The sequence below is a fragment of the Podarcis liolepis genome (genome assembly GCF_965112155.1).
Source record: "Podarcis liolepis genome assembly, chromosome: 15".
Taxonomy (NCBI): domain Eukaryota; kingdom Metazoa; phylum Chordata; class Lepidosauria; order Squamata; family Lacertidae; genus Podarcis; species Podarcis liolepis.
The window spans coordinates 18614349-18634492 of NC_139566.1; the positions used below are offsets into that span (position 1 = coordinate 18614349).

At 45.7% G+C, this 20144-nt stretch overlaps 1 protein-coding gene across 1 annotated transcript; it reads left to right on the top strand.

Annotated features, from left to right (window-relative positions):
* Positions 1-2025: 2025 nt before the first annotated feature.
* Positions 2026-19868, top strand: RHBG (Rh family B glycoprotein). The gene is made up of 10 exons (XM_083478325.1): positions 2026-2717; positions 6083-6269; positions 8936-9086; positions 9900-10047; positions 10982-11148; positions 12435-12572; positions 13683-13816; positions 14913-15034; positions 18177-18250; positions 19041-19868. Exons 1-10 carry the CDS (start codon positions 2528-2530, stop codon positions 19119-19121), a joined length of 1392 nt encoding a protein of 463 aa, XP_083334451.1. The 5' UTR covers positions 2026-2527; the 3' UTR covers positions 19122-19868.
* The last annotated feature ends 276 nt before the right edge of the window (positions 19869-20144 follow it).

Genomic DNA, 20144 nt, shown 5'->3' on the forward strand with positions numbered 1-20144 from the left:
CATCTGATGGGAGGACGTTCCACAGGGCGGGCGCCACTACCGAGAAGGCCCTCTGCCTGGTTCCCTGTAATCTCACTTCTCCACTGAGGAACTGCCAGAAGGCCCTCGGCGCTGGACCTCAGTGTCTGGGCTCAACAATGGGCAGTGGCGTAGCTAGCTGCTCGGGCTCCCGAGGTGGCGCAAATGCCCTGCACCCAGGGGCGGGGCAAGCTGGGGCAGAGCACACTGCGTGGAAACTCCACGGAGTCCACAAGCCCCATGTTGCTGTTTCAGGCAGCCCAGAGCCTCCAGGTGCCAGAGCCATCGTGTCACTTCCCAGGAGAGACATATGGCTCGGGCGTGCTGCAGGCTAGGCCTCGCAGTCACCCCCATCAGTGATGACACCCGGGGCGCTCTGCACCCACTGCACCCCCCTTCCTATGCCACCAACAATGGGGGTGGAAATGCTCCTTCAGGTATATAGGGCCAAAGCCATTAAGGGCTTTAAAGGTCAGCACCAACACTTTGAATTGTGCTCAGAAACGTACTGGGAGCGGTGTTATATGGTTATATGTTATATGTTTTATTATATTTTTATATATGTTGGAAGCCGCCTAGTGTGGCTGGGGGAATGCAGTCAAGATGGGTGGGGTATTATTATTATTATTATTATTATTATTATTATTATTATTATTATTATTCTGTCTCCTGAATAAAACAATGTGACACATAGCAAGGCAGTCTTTCACAGAGGTCATTATGGTCCCACAGAGAGGGTTTCTTCAGCTCTTGTTTCTCGCCTCCAGTAGTCCCCTCCCCGTGCATCAGGTCCATTTCAGGGATGGACTACAAGGCAAGCAACAGTTTGCTCATTGTGAAGAAAGAACAAAGAGTCCCAGGCCTTGGTGTTATTATCACATGCTGGAGAAGACAACAAGGGATGTTGTTCATCCCATTCTCCTGGATGAATGGGCAATAAAGGCTCCTGGAGGAAGTTGTGGGAGGGCAGAGAGAGGGACAAGGGCCACATTCAGACCATACATTTAAAACACTGTGATACCACTTTGAACAGTCATGGCTTCCCCCAAAGGATTCTGGGAGCTGTAATTTGTTGCTCCCAGAGTTCCCTGGGAAGAGGGATTGATTGTTAAACCACTCTGAGAATTGTAGCTCAGTGAGGGGAACAGGCAGTGCTTTTTTCTAAAAAAAATGTTTAGAGGTAATCTCATTTTGACTCAATAAAATCACAATTTTATAGTTCAAATCAGGAAAAATAAATACAGTAAATGGACCAAAGTACAAAGATTCAAAAAATGCTTAGGGGTGTGCATCCCCCTAGAAAAAAAGCACTGGGAACAGTTATAACTCTCATCAGCCTGAACAAACTTTAGAAATAACCAGGGGCTGATTTAACATGGGCCTAACCTGCACTTTCCCCCTAAAACATATAACCACACAAACCTTTTTAAACAGTCACATATGCCACATTCACACAATACATTTAAAGTGGTATGATGCCACTGCAAACAGACATGGCTTCGCCCAAAGGATTCTGGGAGCTGTAGTTTGCTAAGAGTTGTTAGGAGGCACTGTCCCCCTCCCGGAGCTACAATTCCCAGTGTTTCCTATGAAAAAGGATTGATTGTTAATCCACTCTGGGAATTTTAGGAATTGTAGCTCCGGGAGGGGAACTGGGGTCTCCTAACAGTCTCAGCACCCTTAGCAAACTACAGCTCCCAGAATTCTTTGGGGGGAAGCCATGACTGCTGAAAGTGGCATTGCTGAACTTTACATGTACAGTGGTACCTCTGGTTACTTACGTAATTTGTTCTGGAGGTCCGTTCTTAACCTGAAACTGTTCTTAACCTGAAGCATCACTTTAGCTAATGGGGCCTCCCGCTGCTGTAGCGCTGCCGGAGCACGATTTCTGTTCTCATCCTGAAGCAAAGTTCTTAACCCGAGATACTATTTCTGGGTTAGCGGAGTCTGTAACCTGAGGCATATGTAACCTGAAGCGTATGTAAACCGAGGTACTACTGTACAGTGTGAATGTGGTCTGTGTATGCTTTCTTTCTTGCAATCAACAACCTCTTTTTAAGATGCCTTGTTTGATTATATGTTTTAGGGAATAAATGCGGGATACGCCTTTGTTTAAAAACCCCCTCTTGATTATTTCTTCATGCAAAAGACCCCCTCCTCTCTCAAAGTAAGTTTTTTCTGGTGGTTTGAGGTGGGGTGGGTGCACGCCTTTCGCCTCTGTTTGGCTGCAGCGGCATCAAGCTGGAGAACGGCTGACTGGAGGCCTTTTGGAGTCGCTCCTCCCTTCCAGGGTGTCCTCTCCACGCTGCCTGCCACCTCCCTTGAAGCAAGTGGCTTTTTGCCAGGGCTGAGCAACCACTGAACATTTCCTGGGAGCGAGATGGGTGGGGCTCCCCTGAGAACTCATTGACTGGAAGGTGGGGCTTGGCTTGGCACCTGTGACTGCTTTCACTTTCCTCTTTCTCTCTCTCCTCTCCTGCTTTCCCCTTCGCTTCTCCCTTTCCCCACAATGTCAGGGCACACCACCAACCTAAGGCTCAAGCTCCCCATCGCCTGTGTTTTCCTTCAGTTCCTGACTATTCTCCTCTTCGCCCTCTTTGTCCAGTATGATGCCGAAACAAGTGCCAAGCTCTGGCACGAGGAACTGGCTCTCCGCAACAAGAGCCACCTGCAGAACGAGTTCTATTTGCGCTACCCAAGTGAGTATTCACTGGTTTTGTTTTATTTTGTCTCTATCCCACTTTCCTCCCAGGAATCAAAGCTGCTCACAAAAATTAAAACAAGCAGGGGAGGAAACACAGAAAGGTAAAACATATATAAGACAAATAGTTGGAAAGTAATTATTATTGCTGTTATTATTAGAATAGATGTATACGCCTCCTTTTTCCCGATGGGATTCAAGGCGGCTTACAGATACAGTGGTACCTTGGAAGTCGAACGGAATCCATTCCGGAAGTCGGTTTGACTTCCAAAACAGTTCAGAAACCAAAGCACGGCTTCCAATTGGCTGCAGGAAGCTCCTGCAGCCAATCAGAAATTGCGGGATTCACAACAGACGTTCAGGTTCCAAAGAGCGTTCACAAACCGGAACAATCACTTCCAGGTTTGCAGCGTTCTGGACCCAAAACGTTCATCTTGCAAGTCATTTGAGATCCAAGGTATGACTGTAAAAGCAAGAACCAGTGAAATTGTAGGAAAAAACAATCATTACAAAATAAACATTGATAGATTTAAAACTGTATACACATATAAAATCAGTTTAAAACATACAAATAACCAAAATAAAAATAGCACAGCACCAGCCCTTTCTTTAAAAGCAGTCAGTTCCTAAAAGAATAGGAAAGTCTTTACCTGCCGGTGGAAGGACGACAAGGAGGGTGACAGTCTGGCTTCTTTAGGGAGGGAGTTCCAAAATCTGGGAGCAGCCACTGAGAAGGCCCTCTATTGCATCCCCACCAAGTATAAATGTGAGGGTTGGCAGGACTGAGAGGCAGGTCTCCCGTGAAGATCTCAGAGCCCGGGTAGGTTTGTATGGGAAGATACAGTCTTTCAGATATCCTAGACTTAAGCCAAAGTCTCTCCATTTTTTAATCCATTTATTTTGTAAAATCTCTCTACTGTTTGATTGTGTTATAAAAACCCAGAAGACCCCTCAATGTGATTTACAAAAAGAATAAAACTAAAAAACGGTCAGTAAAAACAGTTAAGAACAGCTATTTAAAACATTCAAATAACAATTAGGATTATTAATAAGCTAAAAACAGATTAAAACACTTGCCAACATTCTACAGATCTGGACAGGTTTGTCTAGACAGAAATGTTTTAAGCAGTCATCGAATAGGGTAGGCTGCTGCTTGATGTCAATAGGCATGGAGCTCCATATATTATTGAAAAATAGCATTTAAAAATGCATTGTATTCAGGAAACTTGATTGCCAAAAAAAGAGAATATATTATAAGTGAGTATTAAAATCCTGACAGATTTTTGCAAAGGGTTTTTATTTTATTTTAAAACAAATTGTTGGCTGATGTGGAAATATTACAAGCTGAAGGCTGCAGAAATGAGAAACTGAAATTGACAGAGTCATCCATCTTTAAGCATAACAGAGTCAAATTATATCCAGTTTACTGAAATCCTGCCCCCACACCCTTTTCCTGAATTTAACCCTGAGCCCCTAAGGCCTGTTCACACAGGGATATATATTTACTTGTGTATTTAAAATATTTCTATACCACTTTTCATCCAAGCAGACTTCTGGATAGCAATAATATAATGGGGGCGAGCTGTGGCTCAGTGGAAGAGCCTAGGTGTATAAGGTGGAAGAGTGTCTAGGTGTATAAGATTATGTCTAATAATATGTATTGTTCATATTTTTATCAGAACTGTACAGAAAAACTCACTTCCCACTACAATTAAGGAGCAAGCAGTGGATTAGAAAATCCCATCCCTGGTTGCTTGTGAATCCCTGCAATTCTAACTTTCTGCAGCTTTTACTGGTTACAATTGAAGTGAAAAGTTGCTCCTGGAGACCCATCCCCAGTGGCGTAGCGTGGGTTGTCAGCACTCGGGGCAAGGCAAGTAATTTGCGCCCCCTAACCCGTGGATTTGCGCCCCCTAACCCTAACCCCCAGGTGTTGCAGCCGGTGCGGCCGGCCCCCCCTGCACCCCCCACGCTGTGCCACTGCCCATCCCCATTATAGGAGATCAGCTGCCGCATAACTGAAGGTATCCACATGGTTATCGGCCTTTAAAAGGTTGTGAGGTTACTGCAAAAGGAAGCCGACAATTGTTCTGTTTGCAGACTGCAATGGCTCCTGTGTGTATATTGGATCTTATCAGCACACGTATTCCCATTCGCTATCAGAGAAAACTCTTTGAAGCTGGCTGTGCATACATGGCGAGTGTACATTTCATCCTTGGAATCTAGTTGAACAGGCAAAGGTCTTTTGTAGGCGGCCTTCCTGGGTAACCGCATTTGGAATACAGTGGTAAATTGGTTCTCAAACTTAATCCGTTCCGGAAGTCCGTTCCAAAACCAAAGCATTCCAAAACCAAAGCGCGCTTTCCCATAGAAAGTAATGCAAAACAGATTAATCCATTCCAGACTTTTACAAACAACCCCTAAAACAGCAGTTTGACATGAATTTTACTAACAAGAGCATTTATCCATAAAATGAAAGCAATAATCAATGTAATGTCCTATTAAAAAAAAGACAGTATTGTAGATTATAAAAAATTAAATTTTTTTCTTTTTCTTACCAGCACTGATGATAGTCATTGTTTGGATGGGGGGCTTTTATCCATTTTCGCAGTCACACAATCAATCAATCAATCAATCAATCAGTAGTTGAACTGGTTTCAACACAGTCACAAAAACAAATTAACCAAAAAAGCCTCAAAAACAAAAACACAAAATAAATAGCAAAAGCAAAAGCGCCAAACTTAATTCGTTCTGGAAGTCCTTTTGACTTCTGAAATGTTCAAAAACCAAGACGCAGCTTCTGATTGGTGCAGGTGCCCCCGAAACAATAGCCAACAGCTGCACTGGATGTTTGGCTTTCGAAAAACATTTGAAAACCGGAACACTTACTTCTGGTTTTTGGCGTTTGAGTACCAAGGTATCACTGTACTGTGACTGCACTGGGAATGCTGTGCACAGTTCTGGTTGCCTCGCCTCAAAAAGGATATTGCAGAGTTGGAAAAGGTTCAGAAAAGGGCAACCAAAATGATTTGAGGGGATGGAGCAAATCCCCTAATGAAGAAAGGTTGCAGCTTTTGTTACTTCTTAGTTTAGGGAAAAGGGAAGTAAGAGGTGACATGATGGACATTTATAAAATTACGCATGGCATGGAGAAAGTGGGCAAAGAAAAGCTTTCCTCCCTCTGTCAAAACACTAGAACTCATGGACACCCAATGAAATGGAATGTCAGAAGATTCAGAACGGATAAAAGAAAGTATTTCTTCATGCAGGACGTGGTTAATCTGTGGAACTCCCTCCCACAAGACACAGTAACGGGCATTTGTGCTCACATTTTAAACCAGTCCATTTCTCACCCTGATCCAGGTTTCCAAGATGTTCACACTATGATCTTTGTTGGCTTCGGCTTCTTGATGACCTTCCTGAAACGGTACAGCTTTGGGGGTGTGGCCTTCAACTTCCTGATAGCTGCCTTTGCCATCCAGTGGTCTATCCTCATCCAGGGCTTTTTCCATTCCTTCCATAATGGCAAAATCCATATTGGAATAGAAAGGTGAGCAAAGTGGCTCCTTCTCCAAGCTGCTTGGCCTTGGGAAAGGGCCTTAGAGACTCAGTTTCAGCCAGGGAGAGAGAGCAAGAGACCAATTCAGGAAAGCTTGATACCATCTTGGAGGTCTGGGGACCCAGGGGGCAGTGGGTTGGTGTAAGAAGGAGGGTGGGAGGAAAGGACAACATAAACAGTTCATGTTAACAAATGTTTAACAAGATACCTGCGAAAGTCAAAAGTAGGGGCAATGATTTACTGGAAACAGGTATCAGAAAGTAGGTGCTGCCCCTGGTCAATAGAGACAATTGTATGGTTATAGGTGAGGGTGGGGGTCAGTCTGGATGATACTCTGGGTCCCTTCTGCACCTGTTTAGAATTAAGTAGCAGAGGCTGCTGATTCAGCCAAACCAGTCCCTTTGTCAAGGTAATGGCCTTTTCTGGCCTGTGAAGTACAGCTGTTTAACATATCCAAAGAAGTTGTTCTGTTGGCACAGAGACAAATGGGTATTCCTTATACCACCTCACCTGGCTGGATGCCACATCATCCTGGGATGGGCAACAATAAACCAAGAGATGCTGTGTGGAAGAGCATTTTGACTGGTTCTGGAAGCTAGAGACAGAGAGGCTTGTCTTGTTCTGTGCTGGACCCAAAGCTGCGGCTTAGGGCTTCTCTGGAGACCTAATGGGGAAGCAAGATCTACTAATGCTGTGAGCCCCTCCATCCCACTTAGGTTGTATATATATGTAAATAAAACCATATATCCTATAGACACTACAGTCTCCACTGACCCTCATTTCAAGGCACCCCTGGAATCTCTCACCACTTGGAGATTGGGGTGTGTGTGCAACAGTATATTGTTACATGCCACCACCCCAATCTCAAGCTGGTGATAGAATCTAGGGGTTCCAGGAACTCAGGGCATCATCCAGACTGACCCCCAAACCCACTATTATATTACAGGGCTTGTCTCCCAGTGCTCCTTTCACCAGACATGAGCAGTTGCAAGCTTTCCGTAGCCAATCAGAACTCCCCATTGGGCGACTTTGATGGTTGTGTCGTGTAGGTCAATCCTCTGTGGATGTCCCTTCATTGGCCCTGAGTTAATTGGAGTTAACTTACAGCATTGCAGGGGGCTGGACTAGATGACCCTTGAGACCTCGTCCAACTCTACAATTCTATAATTCTGTGACAGGGGGCAGGAAAGGGCGGCAGGCTAGACCAGTGTTTCCCAACCTTTTTTTGGCAAAGGCACACTTGTTTCATGAAAAAAATCTTGAGGCACACCACCATTACAGCCCCGTGACGTCAGCGCGCAGCGTCACGCCGGGAGGGACATGAATTGCTAGCAAATTACATAATCACCTCCTTGAGGGCTGGCTCATCTTCTCCGAAGGCAGAACCCCATTAATTAACAGCACAGACTCACACCATAGCCAAGACGAGGGGGGGAAACCTCAGTCATGCACAGTCATGCACATGTGGGGGCTAAATGAGGACGAAGACCGGGCAGAGAGCAGGGTTCAAATCACCCCACCTGGCCAGGAAAATCCCTGGGTGCTCCCTTGGGCCACTCGCCTGACCCACCTCGCAGGGCTGTTGTTGCGGGGAGAACCACGCGCCCCCCCAGGAGCTCCTTGGAGGAGAAAGCGGGCGATGAATGCAATGCACGAAATATATGAGAGGCGACCAGGTTTTGCAGGTGAGGGGCCCCCGCCAGCCTCCGCTTCCAACACCCGGCGCAACGACGCCAAAGTTTCCCCCCGGGCTCGGCTCGGGGAGCAGCGCTGCTCCCCCCCCGGCTCCCCTTCGCCCTCCCGGCTCTCTCTGCCGCCCACTGGGGACCCCCCTCACCTGCCAAGTCCGGAGCGCCGGTGGAAGTTGCATGCATGCATGCAGGGCGCTGCGTTGCCATTGCATTGCACTGCACTCCATGCAACGCATGCACGCATGCATTGCCTTGCACGCCCGCCAAGGGGTCTCCCCGCGGTCCGATGCGTCCCCTCCGGCGCGGATGCAGCATTGCAAAAATAACCCCCCCCCCGACGCAGCCCTACCTGGGGGGCAGCCTCCGCCTCCACGGGGATCCCCGGGCTCCATCCTGCCGCCCGATCTCCGCGGGGGCGCAGGCAGGCTGCGCGGAAGAGCCCCTGCCCGCCCGGCCGCCGCCGCTGCGCTCATTCCATGGCCGGGAGAAGAGCGCTTCAAACAAAACGCCCGGCCCGCCAGGCCACGCTGGGAAACGTAGTTCGCGCACCCCACGCGGGCGCGGAGCCCAAGGGCGAGGGGACTACGGATCCCGGCAGCCCCCGCGCCGGGGACGGAGGGGGAGAGGCCGGGTGCAGGGATGGAGGGACGGGTGGGCGAGTGAGTGAGTGAGTGAGTGGCAGCCGCCAAGCCTTGGCCGAGAGCCAGGAAGGGCCTCCCCGGAGGAGGAGGAGGAGGAGGAGGGAGGCGCAGAGCGGGAGGGAGGGAGGGAACCCCAGGGGTCATCCAGTGACGGCGCCCCAATCGAAAATTTGACTTTAAAAAAAAAATCTTTCGAATTTTTTAATTTTTCCCGCGGCACACCAGGCAACATCTCGCGGCACACTAGTGTGCCGCGGAACAGTGGTTGGGAAACACTGGCCTAGACTGTCACATTCAGACTGTTGCTTCCAATGTTTTCTGCCAGCATGATCAATGCCGACTTCTGTGCTGGGGCAGTCCTGATCTCTTTCGGAGCCGTTCTTGGCAAGACGAGTCCTGTCCAGCTGCTACTGATGACTGTATTGGAAGTCACCCTCTTTGGCATTAATGAATATATCTTACTTAGTTGCTTTGGGGTGAGTCTTTGCATTAAAATGATGCTATTTAATCATGTATTGCATTTGTGTCTTGTATTTCTGTCAGGTTGCTTCTGTCAGCAATGGGTACATGCAACAAACATAAAACATTGGGAGAAAATCCTTGCAATGGTGTATACATTAGTCAAAGCCACATACCAAAAAATGCTTATTAGGAGAAATTCACACTAAAGCGCTGAAGAAATTTCATGAGGATTTATTTATTTTTAATCACAAATTGCTGCAGAAATGTGAAGAGGTGAGAGCCAGTGTGGTATAGTGGCTAGACTGTCATATGAGGACCCGGGTGAAACCAGGGTTCAAATTCCCACTCAGTCATCGTGAATCTCACTGGCTGACCTTGAGTTTTTAGGGAGAAAGGTGGGATACAAATGCAAGTCATAATAAAAATAATAATTTAAGATAGTAATAAATGAGAAACTGAGAGAACCAAAATTGACAGATGCTTCTGTCCCTATCACGCTGTGCCCTTTGCCGAAGCAAATTTGGATGAATGTTGAATAAAGATGTTATCTGGAGGGACCCTCAAAGGATATTTCTGAAATTAATTCTGGGACTGGAGCACCCATACTTTGCCTTAGCTTTTTGCTTCAGTTAATTTGCACATCCCTTTTTGACAGTAAACCTGTGTAGGCAGGGACAGTCTTTTTTAACTGACTGTATAGAAGCCGCTCTGGGAGCCTTTTTGGCTGAAGTGTAGGGTATAACTGCTAATAATAATAATACAGTAATAATAATATCTGTGTGTGCCACTTTTGCAATTGTGTGCTCCTTTACGACCTTCTGGCTCAGGCAAAGGATGCTGGGGGCTCCATGACCATCCATACCTTTGGGGCCTACTTTGGATTGATGGTGTCCAGGATTCTTTACCGGCCTCAGCTGAAGAAGAGCAGAGAACGAGAAGGCTCCACCTATCATTCAGATCTCTTTGCTATGATTGGTAAGAGCCACCACATAGGTGGAGGGTTGTTGCTGCCGTTAATGGCTCAATCTTATAGGAAGAGGGGTTTTTAGAGCAAGAGGGAACGGACTGTTTTCTGTCCCAGAAAAATGAAGTTAGGAGAGAAGGGCCACCTTCTAGTCCAGAACCTTCTCCCTCACAGTGGCCAGTCAGGAAATAACACCTTAAGAACCTAACAGAAGAACATAAGCAGAGCCTGATGGATCAGGCCAATGGCCCATCTAGTCCAGCATCCTATTCTCACAGTGCCCAACCAAAGGCTTGTGGGAAACCCACAAGAATGGCCTGAGCACAAAAGCAACTCTCTCTTCCTGTGACTACCAGCAGCTGGTATTCAGAAGCATTACTGCCTCTGACCAGTGCATAGCCATCGCAGCTAGTAGCCACTGGTTGCCTTATCTTCCTCCATGAATTTTTCCAGTCCTCTTTTAAAGCCCTCCAAACTGGTGGCCATCACCGCCTCCTGTGGGAGGGAGTTCCATTGTTTAACTCTGTGTTGCATGAAGAAACGCTTTCTTTTGTCTGTCCTGACTCTTCCAGCTTCATTGGTTGTTCATGAGTTCTAGTGTTATTGTGGCGTCAGTGCGTCTGGCTGTTAACCAGAAGATTTGGGGTTCGAGTTCACCCAGGGATGGCTGTGGGCAGGATTTCTGCATTGAACGGGGTTGGAATAGATGACCCCCGAGATCCCTTCGAACTCTACAATTCTATGAAGAAAGGAAGAAAGCAATTTCTCTAAATATGACTTTACACCCCTATGTCTTGGTTGTTTCTTACCAGCTGGATGCTGCTGGAAAGTCCAGTGGAGGCAGAGCATGCGCCTCATGGCTAGTTGTCCATGATAGCATTATTGTCCTCTGTGACTTTGTCCAATCCTCTTTTAAAGCTGCTTCCCTTTCTTCCCTCCATGCAGGAACTCTCTTCCTCTGGCTTTTCTGGCCCAGCTTCAATTCAGCGGTGGCGGCCCATGGAGATGACCAGCTACGGACAGTCATGAACACCTACTTCTCCCTGGCTGCAAGCACCCTCACCACCTTCGCCCTCTCGGCCCTGGTGAATGGAGGGGGCAAGCTGGACATGGTGAGGCCAGTTTGGTGGCCTCTTTTGTAGGGCTTTGGGTGAAAAGAGCATCCCTGCTCACCCCTGTCATACGTTAGATCAGGCTTCCTCAACCCTGGCCTTCTAGGTGTTTTGAAACTTCAATTCCCATCATCCCTGACCACTGCTCCTGCTAGCTAGGGATCATGGGTGTTGTAGGCCAATAACATGTGGAGGACAAAGGTTGAGGAAGCCTGCATTAGATTCTGGGGCTTCCAGACTGTCGTTCTTTTCTGAGGGGATTAAATCACATCTTGGCAGGTCAACAACCTCTCTTCCCTCAAAAGACTGGATTTTTTGGCAACAAGGAAAGTGAAGGGGAAATGGCTTGCTTTCATGTGACATCATCTAACCTCCCAGCAAGCAAATCAGTGCTCATGAAATAGCCAACACCATCTAATCTCCCTGTCAACAAATCAAAGAATAGATAGTCTGAAAGCACTTATGTGGGAATTAAATTCTAGTTCCCATTTATAGAGCGATGTGGAAGACCCTTTGATTAGTTCCCTTTTCCCTCCTACTAATAACTACACAAGACACTCTCTTTTTAAAGTTTAAATAGCAAATAACTTTTACTCAGTGTACTTGTACTTGCAGATTAAAATATACGACGCAGGTAGGAGTTACTGTACTTATGTTGCTAATACATCTTTTGTAGATTTGCATCTGAGATAAATACTGTTACAGCCTAGCTCTGAGGCAGACAGCAGCATAACAGAACATACCTGCTGCTCTAACTGTTAAGGCTGTCCATAACTGCCATAACTGTACCAACTGAAATAACTGCCTCTGACGTATGACATCACAGAGTTCTATAGCCCCTGTGAACATTAATCCTTTACTTAACATTTTGGATGCCTTCATCCCACACTTTGGGCCATTGATGTAAAGCAGTATCGTGCCATTTGAAACAGCCATGGCTTCTTCCTCAGAAGGATTAAGGGTGCTTAATTGGGGTAATTCCGCTGCAAAAATGTGCATGTCAGGCAAAAAGGCATGCCAAAATGTGCCTATTAGGTGAAATTTGCACTGAAATACTGATGGGGGAAAATAATTGTTGTTGTTTATTTTAAAAAATCACAAATTTTAGAATGAAACAACGAGAAGCTGAAATAAGCTGAAATTGACAGATTTGCTCACTCCCTAGCCTAGAGAGCTTCCTTCAACGCAGGTTAGGGGGCTGAGTTTCCGCCTCGCTGCTGCACACCCTCCTCCTATCCTGCCTCACACTGAAGCCATTTGATTATCTATTGATTTTCTCTTACCAGGTTCATGTTCAAAATGCAGCCTTGGCTGGTGGAGTGATTGTTGGGACCTCAGGAGAGATGATGCTGACCCCATTTGGAGCCATGATTGCAGGGGTCTTGGCTGGCTCTGTGTCAGTTCTTGGCTTCAAATTCCTTACGGTATGTTTCCCTCCAAAACAACAGCAACTTTTGGGGAAATGCAAAGAATTCTGTGCCACAAGGAAGTGACATTACCAGTTTTCCTTGGACTTCCAAAAAAGGGCCATAACTCAGTGGTGGGGCATTTTTACACCCTAGTCCAGGGATAGCCCTTGTTACGCCTTCCAGGTTTGAGCTCTAGATTTCTGAGCAGCCACTAAAAGAAGCGTCAGTAAATCATTATTCTTTATGCCAGCATGTAGGCCTTCAAAAAGGGGCAGTAAACATGAACAGGGTGAGAAATCCATCGCCTCCGAAATTAGTTTTGATACTTCTCAGGACACCATAGAATCATAGAATTATAGAGTTAGAAGGGACCCTCAGGGTCATCTAGTCCAACCCCCTGCAATGCAGGTATGTCAGCTAAAGCATCAATGACAGATGGCCTCTGCTTTGAAACCTTAAAAACCAGCCCCCCAAACACCTGCATGACCAGGCAACCTCACCATAAACCCCACTAGCTCAAGTTTTACTGAACAACAAAGGCACCTCCTGCCATCATAAATACTGGGAGTCTCCTACAAGCCCCTTCTGGTTTCTAACCCTGTACAGTGGTACCTCGGGTTACAAACGCTTCGGGTTGCAAACGCTTCAGGCTATAAACTCCGCTAACCTGGAAGTAGTTCCTCGGGTTAAGAACTTTACCTCAGGATGAGAACAGAAATCGTGCGGCGGCAGCAGGAGGCCCCATTAGCTAAAGTGGTACCTCAGGTTAAGAACAGTTTCAGGTTAAGAACAGACGTCCGGAACGAATTAAGTTCTTAACCAGAGGTACTACTGTAATTGAAACAATCTGCCATGGTGACTAGAGATTTGGTGCCATTTTAAAAAATAGTAATAATAAGGTTCAGGTTCCCAAGATTTTGGGGAAACATTATGTGCATCTTTGTGAACAGAAAGTGCCCCACTAGATGGGTGAGTACCACCACACACAATCCCCACGAGGCCACCTAGATGCTTGGAAATCCAGGACTAGAGCCTCCTTGAGAGATGGCAGTCTATCTTGCGGCATGGAATCCCATCCATTCTGTGCCAAAATTCTTTTTGTGCTGAATGCCTCTTCCTCCCCAGCCCTTTCTGGCCTCCAGGCTGAAAATACATGACACCTGTGGAGTCCACAACCTGCACGGGATGCCAGGAATCCTTGGCGGCCTCCTTGGCGTGCTGGTGGCAGGGCTGGCAACAGAAGATATTTACGGAGATGGGTGAGTCCTGGTGAGAGCCAATGTGGCTTAATGGTTCTTCCATAAATTTTGATCTATGGAACTGGCCCTGTTACAGGTGTCACATAATGCACATTCCACATTTGTAAGAAATCAAGCTTTTAGAGCGGTATATTGACGCTAGGCAGGCACCCATGTTGTACTCCTTTTGGTGCTTGGTAAAAACATTTTTTTAATAATGATGATTACATTTATTACCTGCCCTTCACCAACAGGTCCCAGAGAGGGTTACAACGATTTTAAAGTAGAAAATTGAAGACAGTTAAAATACTTTGTTGTTGTTTAGTCGTTTAGTCGTGTCCGACTCTTCGTGATCCCATGGACCAGAGCACGCCAGGCACTTCTTTCTTCCACTGCCTCCCGCAGTTTAGTCAAACTCAAGATGGAAGCTACCAGCATGAGTTAAAATACTACATTCACAATAATAAGGTGTGACCTGAAACATGCAAATCTCAGGTGTCAAAGGCCAGAGCAAAGAGGTTTAGGCAAGCTTACCCAGTTATGTAAATGTCAACATGTGTTTTTAGCTCATTTTTTATTTTAATTGTTTTTTTAATGTTTTACATATATGCATGCATGCATGCATACATACATACATGCATGCATGCATGCATGCATGCGTAAATTTATTTGTATGCTGCCTTTTCATAGAACCATGTTTTGTGAAACAGCACAAAATTACAAACAAAACAAAAGTAAATAAATGTCTGTAACTGTTGTTATTGATAATTTTTCATGTTTTATTCTTCTTGTGAATCTCTCTGAGGCTTTTTTCTTACTATCAAGCGGTATATAAATTTTATGAAACAAATAAATGTAATTGGTGTGTTGGGGCTAAGGGTTCAAATTCCCACACATTGAGTGGCCTTCAGTCTATTCTCTCTCAGCCCAGACAACCTCACAGGGTTGTTGTAAAGATAAAATGGGGTAGAACCTGTTGGAGGGAGAGTGGAATATAAATATAGATAACAATGTTAATATTAATCCAACTCGCAAGAGATCAGACTCCAGCCTGTTTTCCAGGACAGGCCAAGCTTGTTGAGACCCACTCACTGGATCTTGTCTGTTGCCTTTGCAGCCTGGCAGACGTCTTTCCTCTTGTCGCCTCTGGGAAACGGACCACCACGTACCAAAGCCTCTTCCAGCTGAGTGGTTTGGTTGTCACTCTGGGATTGGCTATGACTGGTGGAAGCCTTGTGGGTGAGTTTTTCCATGGCCAAAGATTTGAAGGTGGAGGTAACGCCATTCCCAACCCTTTGCAAGGAATGAGGAGGGGGAGCTTTCCGATTATTCAAAATATTTCTATTGCACTTAGAATCATAGAATCATAGAGTTGGAATAGACCACAAGGGCCATCGAGTCCAACCCCCTGCCAAGCAGGAAACAAAGAAGGGGAGACATTTAAAATCAGGGTACACAAAATGAAATTGAAACAGATTGCTGCAGAGGTTCATGTATGTTCGTCTGCATACTGATCAAAAATTGGGACAGTGGGGAGAAGAGACAGGGATTGGCTGCGTAGGAGGGCAGGTGCTGGTTTTCAAAGGAGGCAAAGGTCGCAGTTTCCTGACATGACACTGAACTTGCTGGCACCTTCCTGGCCTATTGATTTTGCTCCCTTCAAGACAGCCTGACTTTCCCCACAATAATTTCAAAAGCACCCCCAGCTCCCTCAGCCATTCTTCATAAGGGTTGGTTTCTGGACCCTTAATCATCTTGGTCACTCTCCTCTGCACACCTTCCAGCTTGTCAACATCCTTCTTAAATTGTGATGCCCAGAATGGACACAGTAATCCAGGCATGGTCTGACCAAGGCAGAATATAGCAGTACTATGACTCCCGTTGATCTGGACATTAGGCTTCCGTAGATCCAGCCTAGAATTGCATTAGCTTTTTATGTTGCAGTTGCCATAACCATCACCACCACAATGCCCTGGAATGATCATTTGAACCTGGCACTGTAGAGCTGAATAGGGAGTGTCATGGGGCCATTTTCCACACAGCCCTAGACGCAATAACAAAAAAATAATAAATATATCTTCAGTGGCAGTAAAAGTTCTCATCATTATCTGTCCTGGTGACAGAGTGGCTCCTCTAAATTTCACCAGGCTCAGCCCACCATAGATGGTACCACAATTCCTAGCGTCGCCCCCCTTCACTTCTGAAGGCAGAGGGGTACCCTTGAGTGCCAAGAATTACTTCTGGCCCATGCAGTCCAGCATCCTCTCATGGGAGAATTTGTTTCAACGCTGTGTGCATTTGCACATCACATTGCCCTTAGTTTGGCTTGTACAACTTACCTGCCTCCATAGAGGAGCAGAGCAAAAAAAATCTGTGTTGTACAGCCCCTCTCTCTGAGTGGTGAGAGACTCCACAGGTTTCTGAGCTTACCCAGGGTTTGGTGTCCTTGGAATGAAGGTTGATGGAGACTGTGGTGTCTTTTTAAAAATTTATAAATCTTTATTAAACATTCAACAATTACATACATAACAATGTGGAGACTGTGGTGTCTTTAGGATGTTTGGTTTTATTTACTGTTAAGTTGTGGGCGAAAATGTCAGACGACACAGCGATTCTTTAAACAGCTCTTCTTTATTCAGATGCCAGAACAGAACTAGGCTGAGGAGCTCAGTCAGCCTGCTTATATAGAGCTCCAGAACAATGCAACTGTTGCCATTTTCTAAAACTATCCAATCACTGAATGTCACTTTTCGATCCTTCATTTGCATACAAAACTATCTAATCACTGAACGTCACTTTTCGATCCTTCATTTGCATAACTATCTACAGTATCCCCCTGCTGGCCCAGGGTGAGAACTTCAGTACATAACATTTACACATATATACAACTTGAGGACAAGATGGAGGAGCTCACAGCATGAATTCCCCAATAGATCTTGCTTCCTCTGTTAGGTTTCCAATGAGATCTCCAAGTCATAGCTTGGGGTCCAGCACAGAGGCACACGTGTCTCTGTGCCTCTGCCATCAACCGGAACTCAGCCCCCTTTGGCCTCTTGTTCCCCATAGGATTATGTGCCATCCAGCCAACTGAGGTGGGGAAAGGTCCACCCATTTATCTCTATGGCAAACTCTTAGGAACGTAAATGGTACTCTCTTTGTAGATAGGTAGCCATGTTGGTCTGCCATAGTCAAAATAAAAAAATTCCTTCCAGTAGCACCTTAAAGACCAATTAAGTTAGTTCTTGGTATGAGCTTTCGTGTGCATGCACACTTCTTCAGATACACAGTACTCTCTGTGTGAGCCAGCCAGCGGAGTATGGTGGTTAGAGTGTCAGACTAGGACCTGGGAGACCAGGATTTGAATCCCTGCTTGGCCATGAAGCTCGCTGGCTGACTTTGGCCCAGTCACTGCCTCTCAGCCTAAGCTACATCAGAAAATTGTTGTGGGAGATAAATGAGGGGGAGAACCATGCACACCACCTTGAGCTCCTTGGAGGAAAAAAAGCGAGATACAAATGCAGTAAAAGAAATAAAATACTTAAAAGGCAAGCCAAGCCAGTTTGACTGGTTCACCAGGTTTCCTCCTGTCAATTCTAACTTCACTGTCACAGGTTTGGAAGGGACCCACGGATCTCATTCAGATTCACACCCTAAATAGTTATCACTATTAAAATCATGTGAGGGTAGATTTCAAATTTTTAAAGGCATCACTTTGATCGCTACATAAAACCATTTAAAACAGAGTTTAGCAATGTTGGTTGCTGATGACAGTATTGCATGAGAAAATAGAGAAGACTGAATTGTGGTCACTGAAACAGTATTGAACCAATCAATTTTCTCCATTCATTCCTTTTTCAAGGCACAACCTTTTTCTTGCCACTGGAGGTCAGTACAAGCTAAAATATGGATATTTCCCAGCCACGGCCTCCTCGAACCAGCAATTTGAGGATGGACTTGGGCTGGATTATAAAAATAGAAGGGCTATTTTGTTTAATGTTGGAAGAACTCAGAAAGATTTTGGCCACATTTACACCATACATTTAAAGCACTGTGATACCACTTCAAATGGTTCCCCAAAGAATCCTGGGAGCTGTAGTTTCTTAAAGGTGCTGAGAGACCCCCATTCCCATCACAGACCCACTAATTCCAGAATGGTTTAAGAAATCAATCCCACTTTCCAAGGAAGTATGGAAATTGTAGCTCTGGGGAGGGAATGGGGGGGGGGTCTCTCAGCACCCATAGTTCCCAGAATTCTTTGGGAGAAGCTGTTAGATGTATGGTGGTATGACTGTGGCTTCATGTCCTGCATATGAAGGCAGCTTAGAGTTCTCCTTCTAGGCCATGACACACACACCCCATTCCTCCCTCTTGCATTTCCCAGGGGTCATCATGAAGTTGCGGATACTTGGATCTCCGAATGACTCTCTCTGCTTTGAAGATAATATCTACTGGGAGGTATCTGCAGACTTTTTCTGTTTATTATTTGATCATTAATACAGTGGCATCAGTATATTATTTTGCCCTGTGCCCCATCCCACTGATGAAATGACTGCTTCCAGGTGACCCTTGAGGAGCTCTGCTTCCCCTCTCCCTGTGTGGGATATTTAAAGGGCGGTCAAACCAACTATTCGTGTTTTGCTAGATAGGCACATGGTAGGAGCTGAAGCTCGCAGAGTTTTCCTGTAAACTTGCTAAAGAGAACTCTGTGAGAGACACTCCAACTGTGCTTTGAAAGGGGGAGGACATAGCTGTATATTATCCTTCCTGCCTGGGCACACCCTCTCTTTCTTTCTCTCTTCATCCTGCCAGCAATGCCATTGCTCTAATGCCATTTCAAGCAAGAAGTATGTCTTTGTAACTGAATTGCCATTTTAAGCCTGCCTAAACAAATTTGCTGTTTCTGCTACTCTTCAACAAGTATTCTGTAGTTGTTATTTTTACCTTTTACAAGGCTCTTCGTAATATTGTTATTTTAAGGGAGAGAAAGGGGGAGAATACCAGGAAAATCTAGTCTGCCTTAAACATCCTGGATTACTTAAACTAAAAGGCCAAAACTAGCCTAGCTAAGCTTCCATTTTCAGCTGCAAAGGGGTGGCACTCTGCTGAACTCACAAACGTGAGGAAAGAAGGATAATATCTAATAAATATATCCTCTCCTAGCATCTATTCACATCCCAGCACCCATGAGGTGAGGGGGGTTGGGATGTTGGTGTCCTTTTCTCACCTGATCGCTCCTTCTACTTAGGTTCCTGAGGATCATCACAATGGCTTCCAGGGTGTTGTGGTTGTGAGAGCCCAGGAGACAGACAGAGACTCAAGCGCCTGACAGAATGCTGCCGTCTTCTACACAGCAGCAGGCAAAAAGACGAAAGCAAGGGATCTGCCATGTTCAAGAGATCCCAGCCATTAGGAGATCTGCTCTGAAGTCAAAATACCACAAAGGTGGTTCCAGGGCTCCAGTCCCCTTAGAAGGCAGAGCCAGAGGATTCGCCAGATGATTTGCCTGTGGTGACTCTGTTTTGCAAAGGAGTGCATTCTGCGTATTCTCAGAAGCACTGCCTTATGTGTTATTACTTTGCATATTCCAAAGGTGAGCCATGGCACCCTGAAACAGGTTCCAGCATTACACACTGATGATCCACCCTTCTCAAATGAGGCCCTTGACCCTTTGGACAAGAAGGACCCTGAAGCCAAGATGAAGATGAAATGGTCAAATCTTCGACCTGAATACACCGGTACTTGCCTTCACTTAGGGATTTCTTCCACAAGACTGCCAAGGCAGTGCTCATTTCCTGAAAGGCTGGTGGCTAACTACTGCCATTTTTGTGGTATTTGTTCATCATCCTGTGATCCAAAAATACAACTTGGCCTTTCAACATAAAATCCTTGGCTAGCATGGTTGAAACCTCAGAAAGCAAACATCAGGACAGAAATGCAAAATCAAACAGGGGGCGGTAGTTGGAATATTTGTAATGATTTGATTACAGTACTAATATTTGTATTTAAATAGTGGAAACATTTGTGTGATGACTTACATATTTTTTTTATTATGCCCTAAATCCATATAACTGAAGTCCTGAGAGACCCTCTTGTGCTATTTCAAATATCTGTTAAAATGACAGTCGTTTGCTCCATCTGTTAAAAACAAATGAAAAGTTTAGGATGTCTGTGGTGACCCTCGGAACCTTCTGACTGAGTAATAATGAGCAGATTTATTGTGGCAGACGTCTTTGCCACAATAAATCTGTTAGTACTGAGGATGCCACAAGACTTTCTGTTGCATTTGCTGCAACAGATGAAATGCAAACTAACCCCTCTGGCGAGAGTCACCATGGCAGGGATTTTCAAG

Coding starts and splice junctions, on each gene's coding strand:
- RHBG (XM_083478325.1), top strand. CDS start 2,528: ATGTCAGGGCACACCACCAACCTAAGGCTCAAGCTCCCCATCGCCTGT. Junction 6,270..8,935: donor ATCCATATTGGAATAGAAAG/GTGAGCAAAGTG, acceptor GTTTTCTGCCAG/CATGATCAATGCCGACTTCT. Junction 11,149..12,434: donor GAGGGGGCAAGCTGGACATG/GTGAGGCCAGTT, acceptor TTCTCTTACCAG/GTTCATGTTCAAAATGCAGC.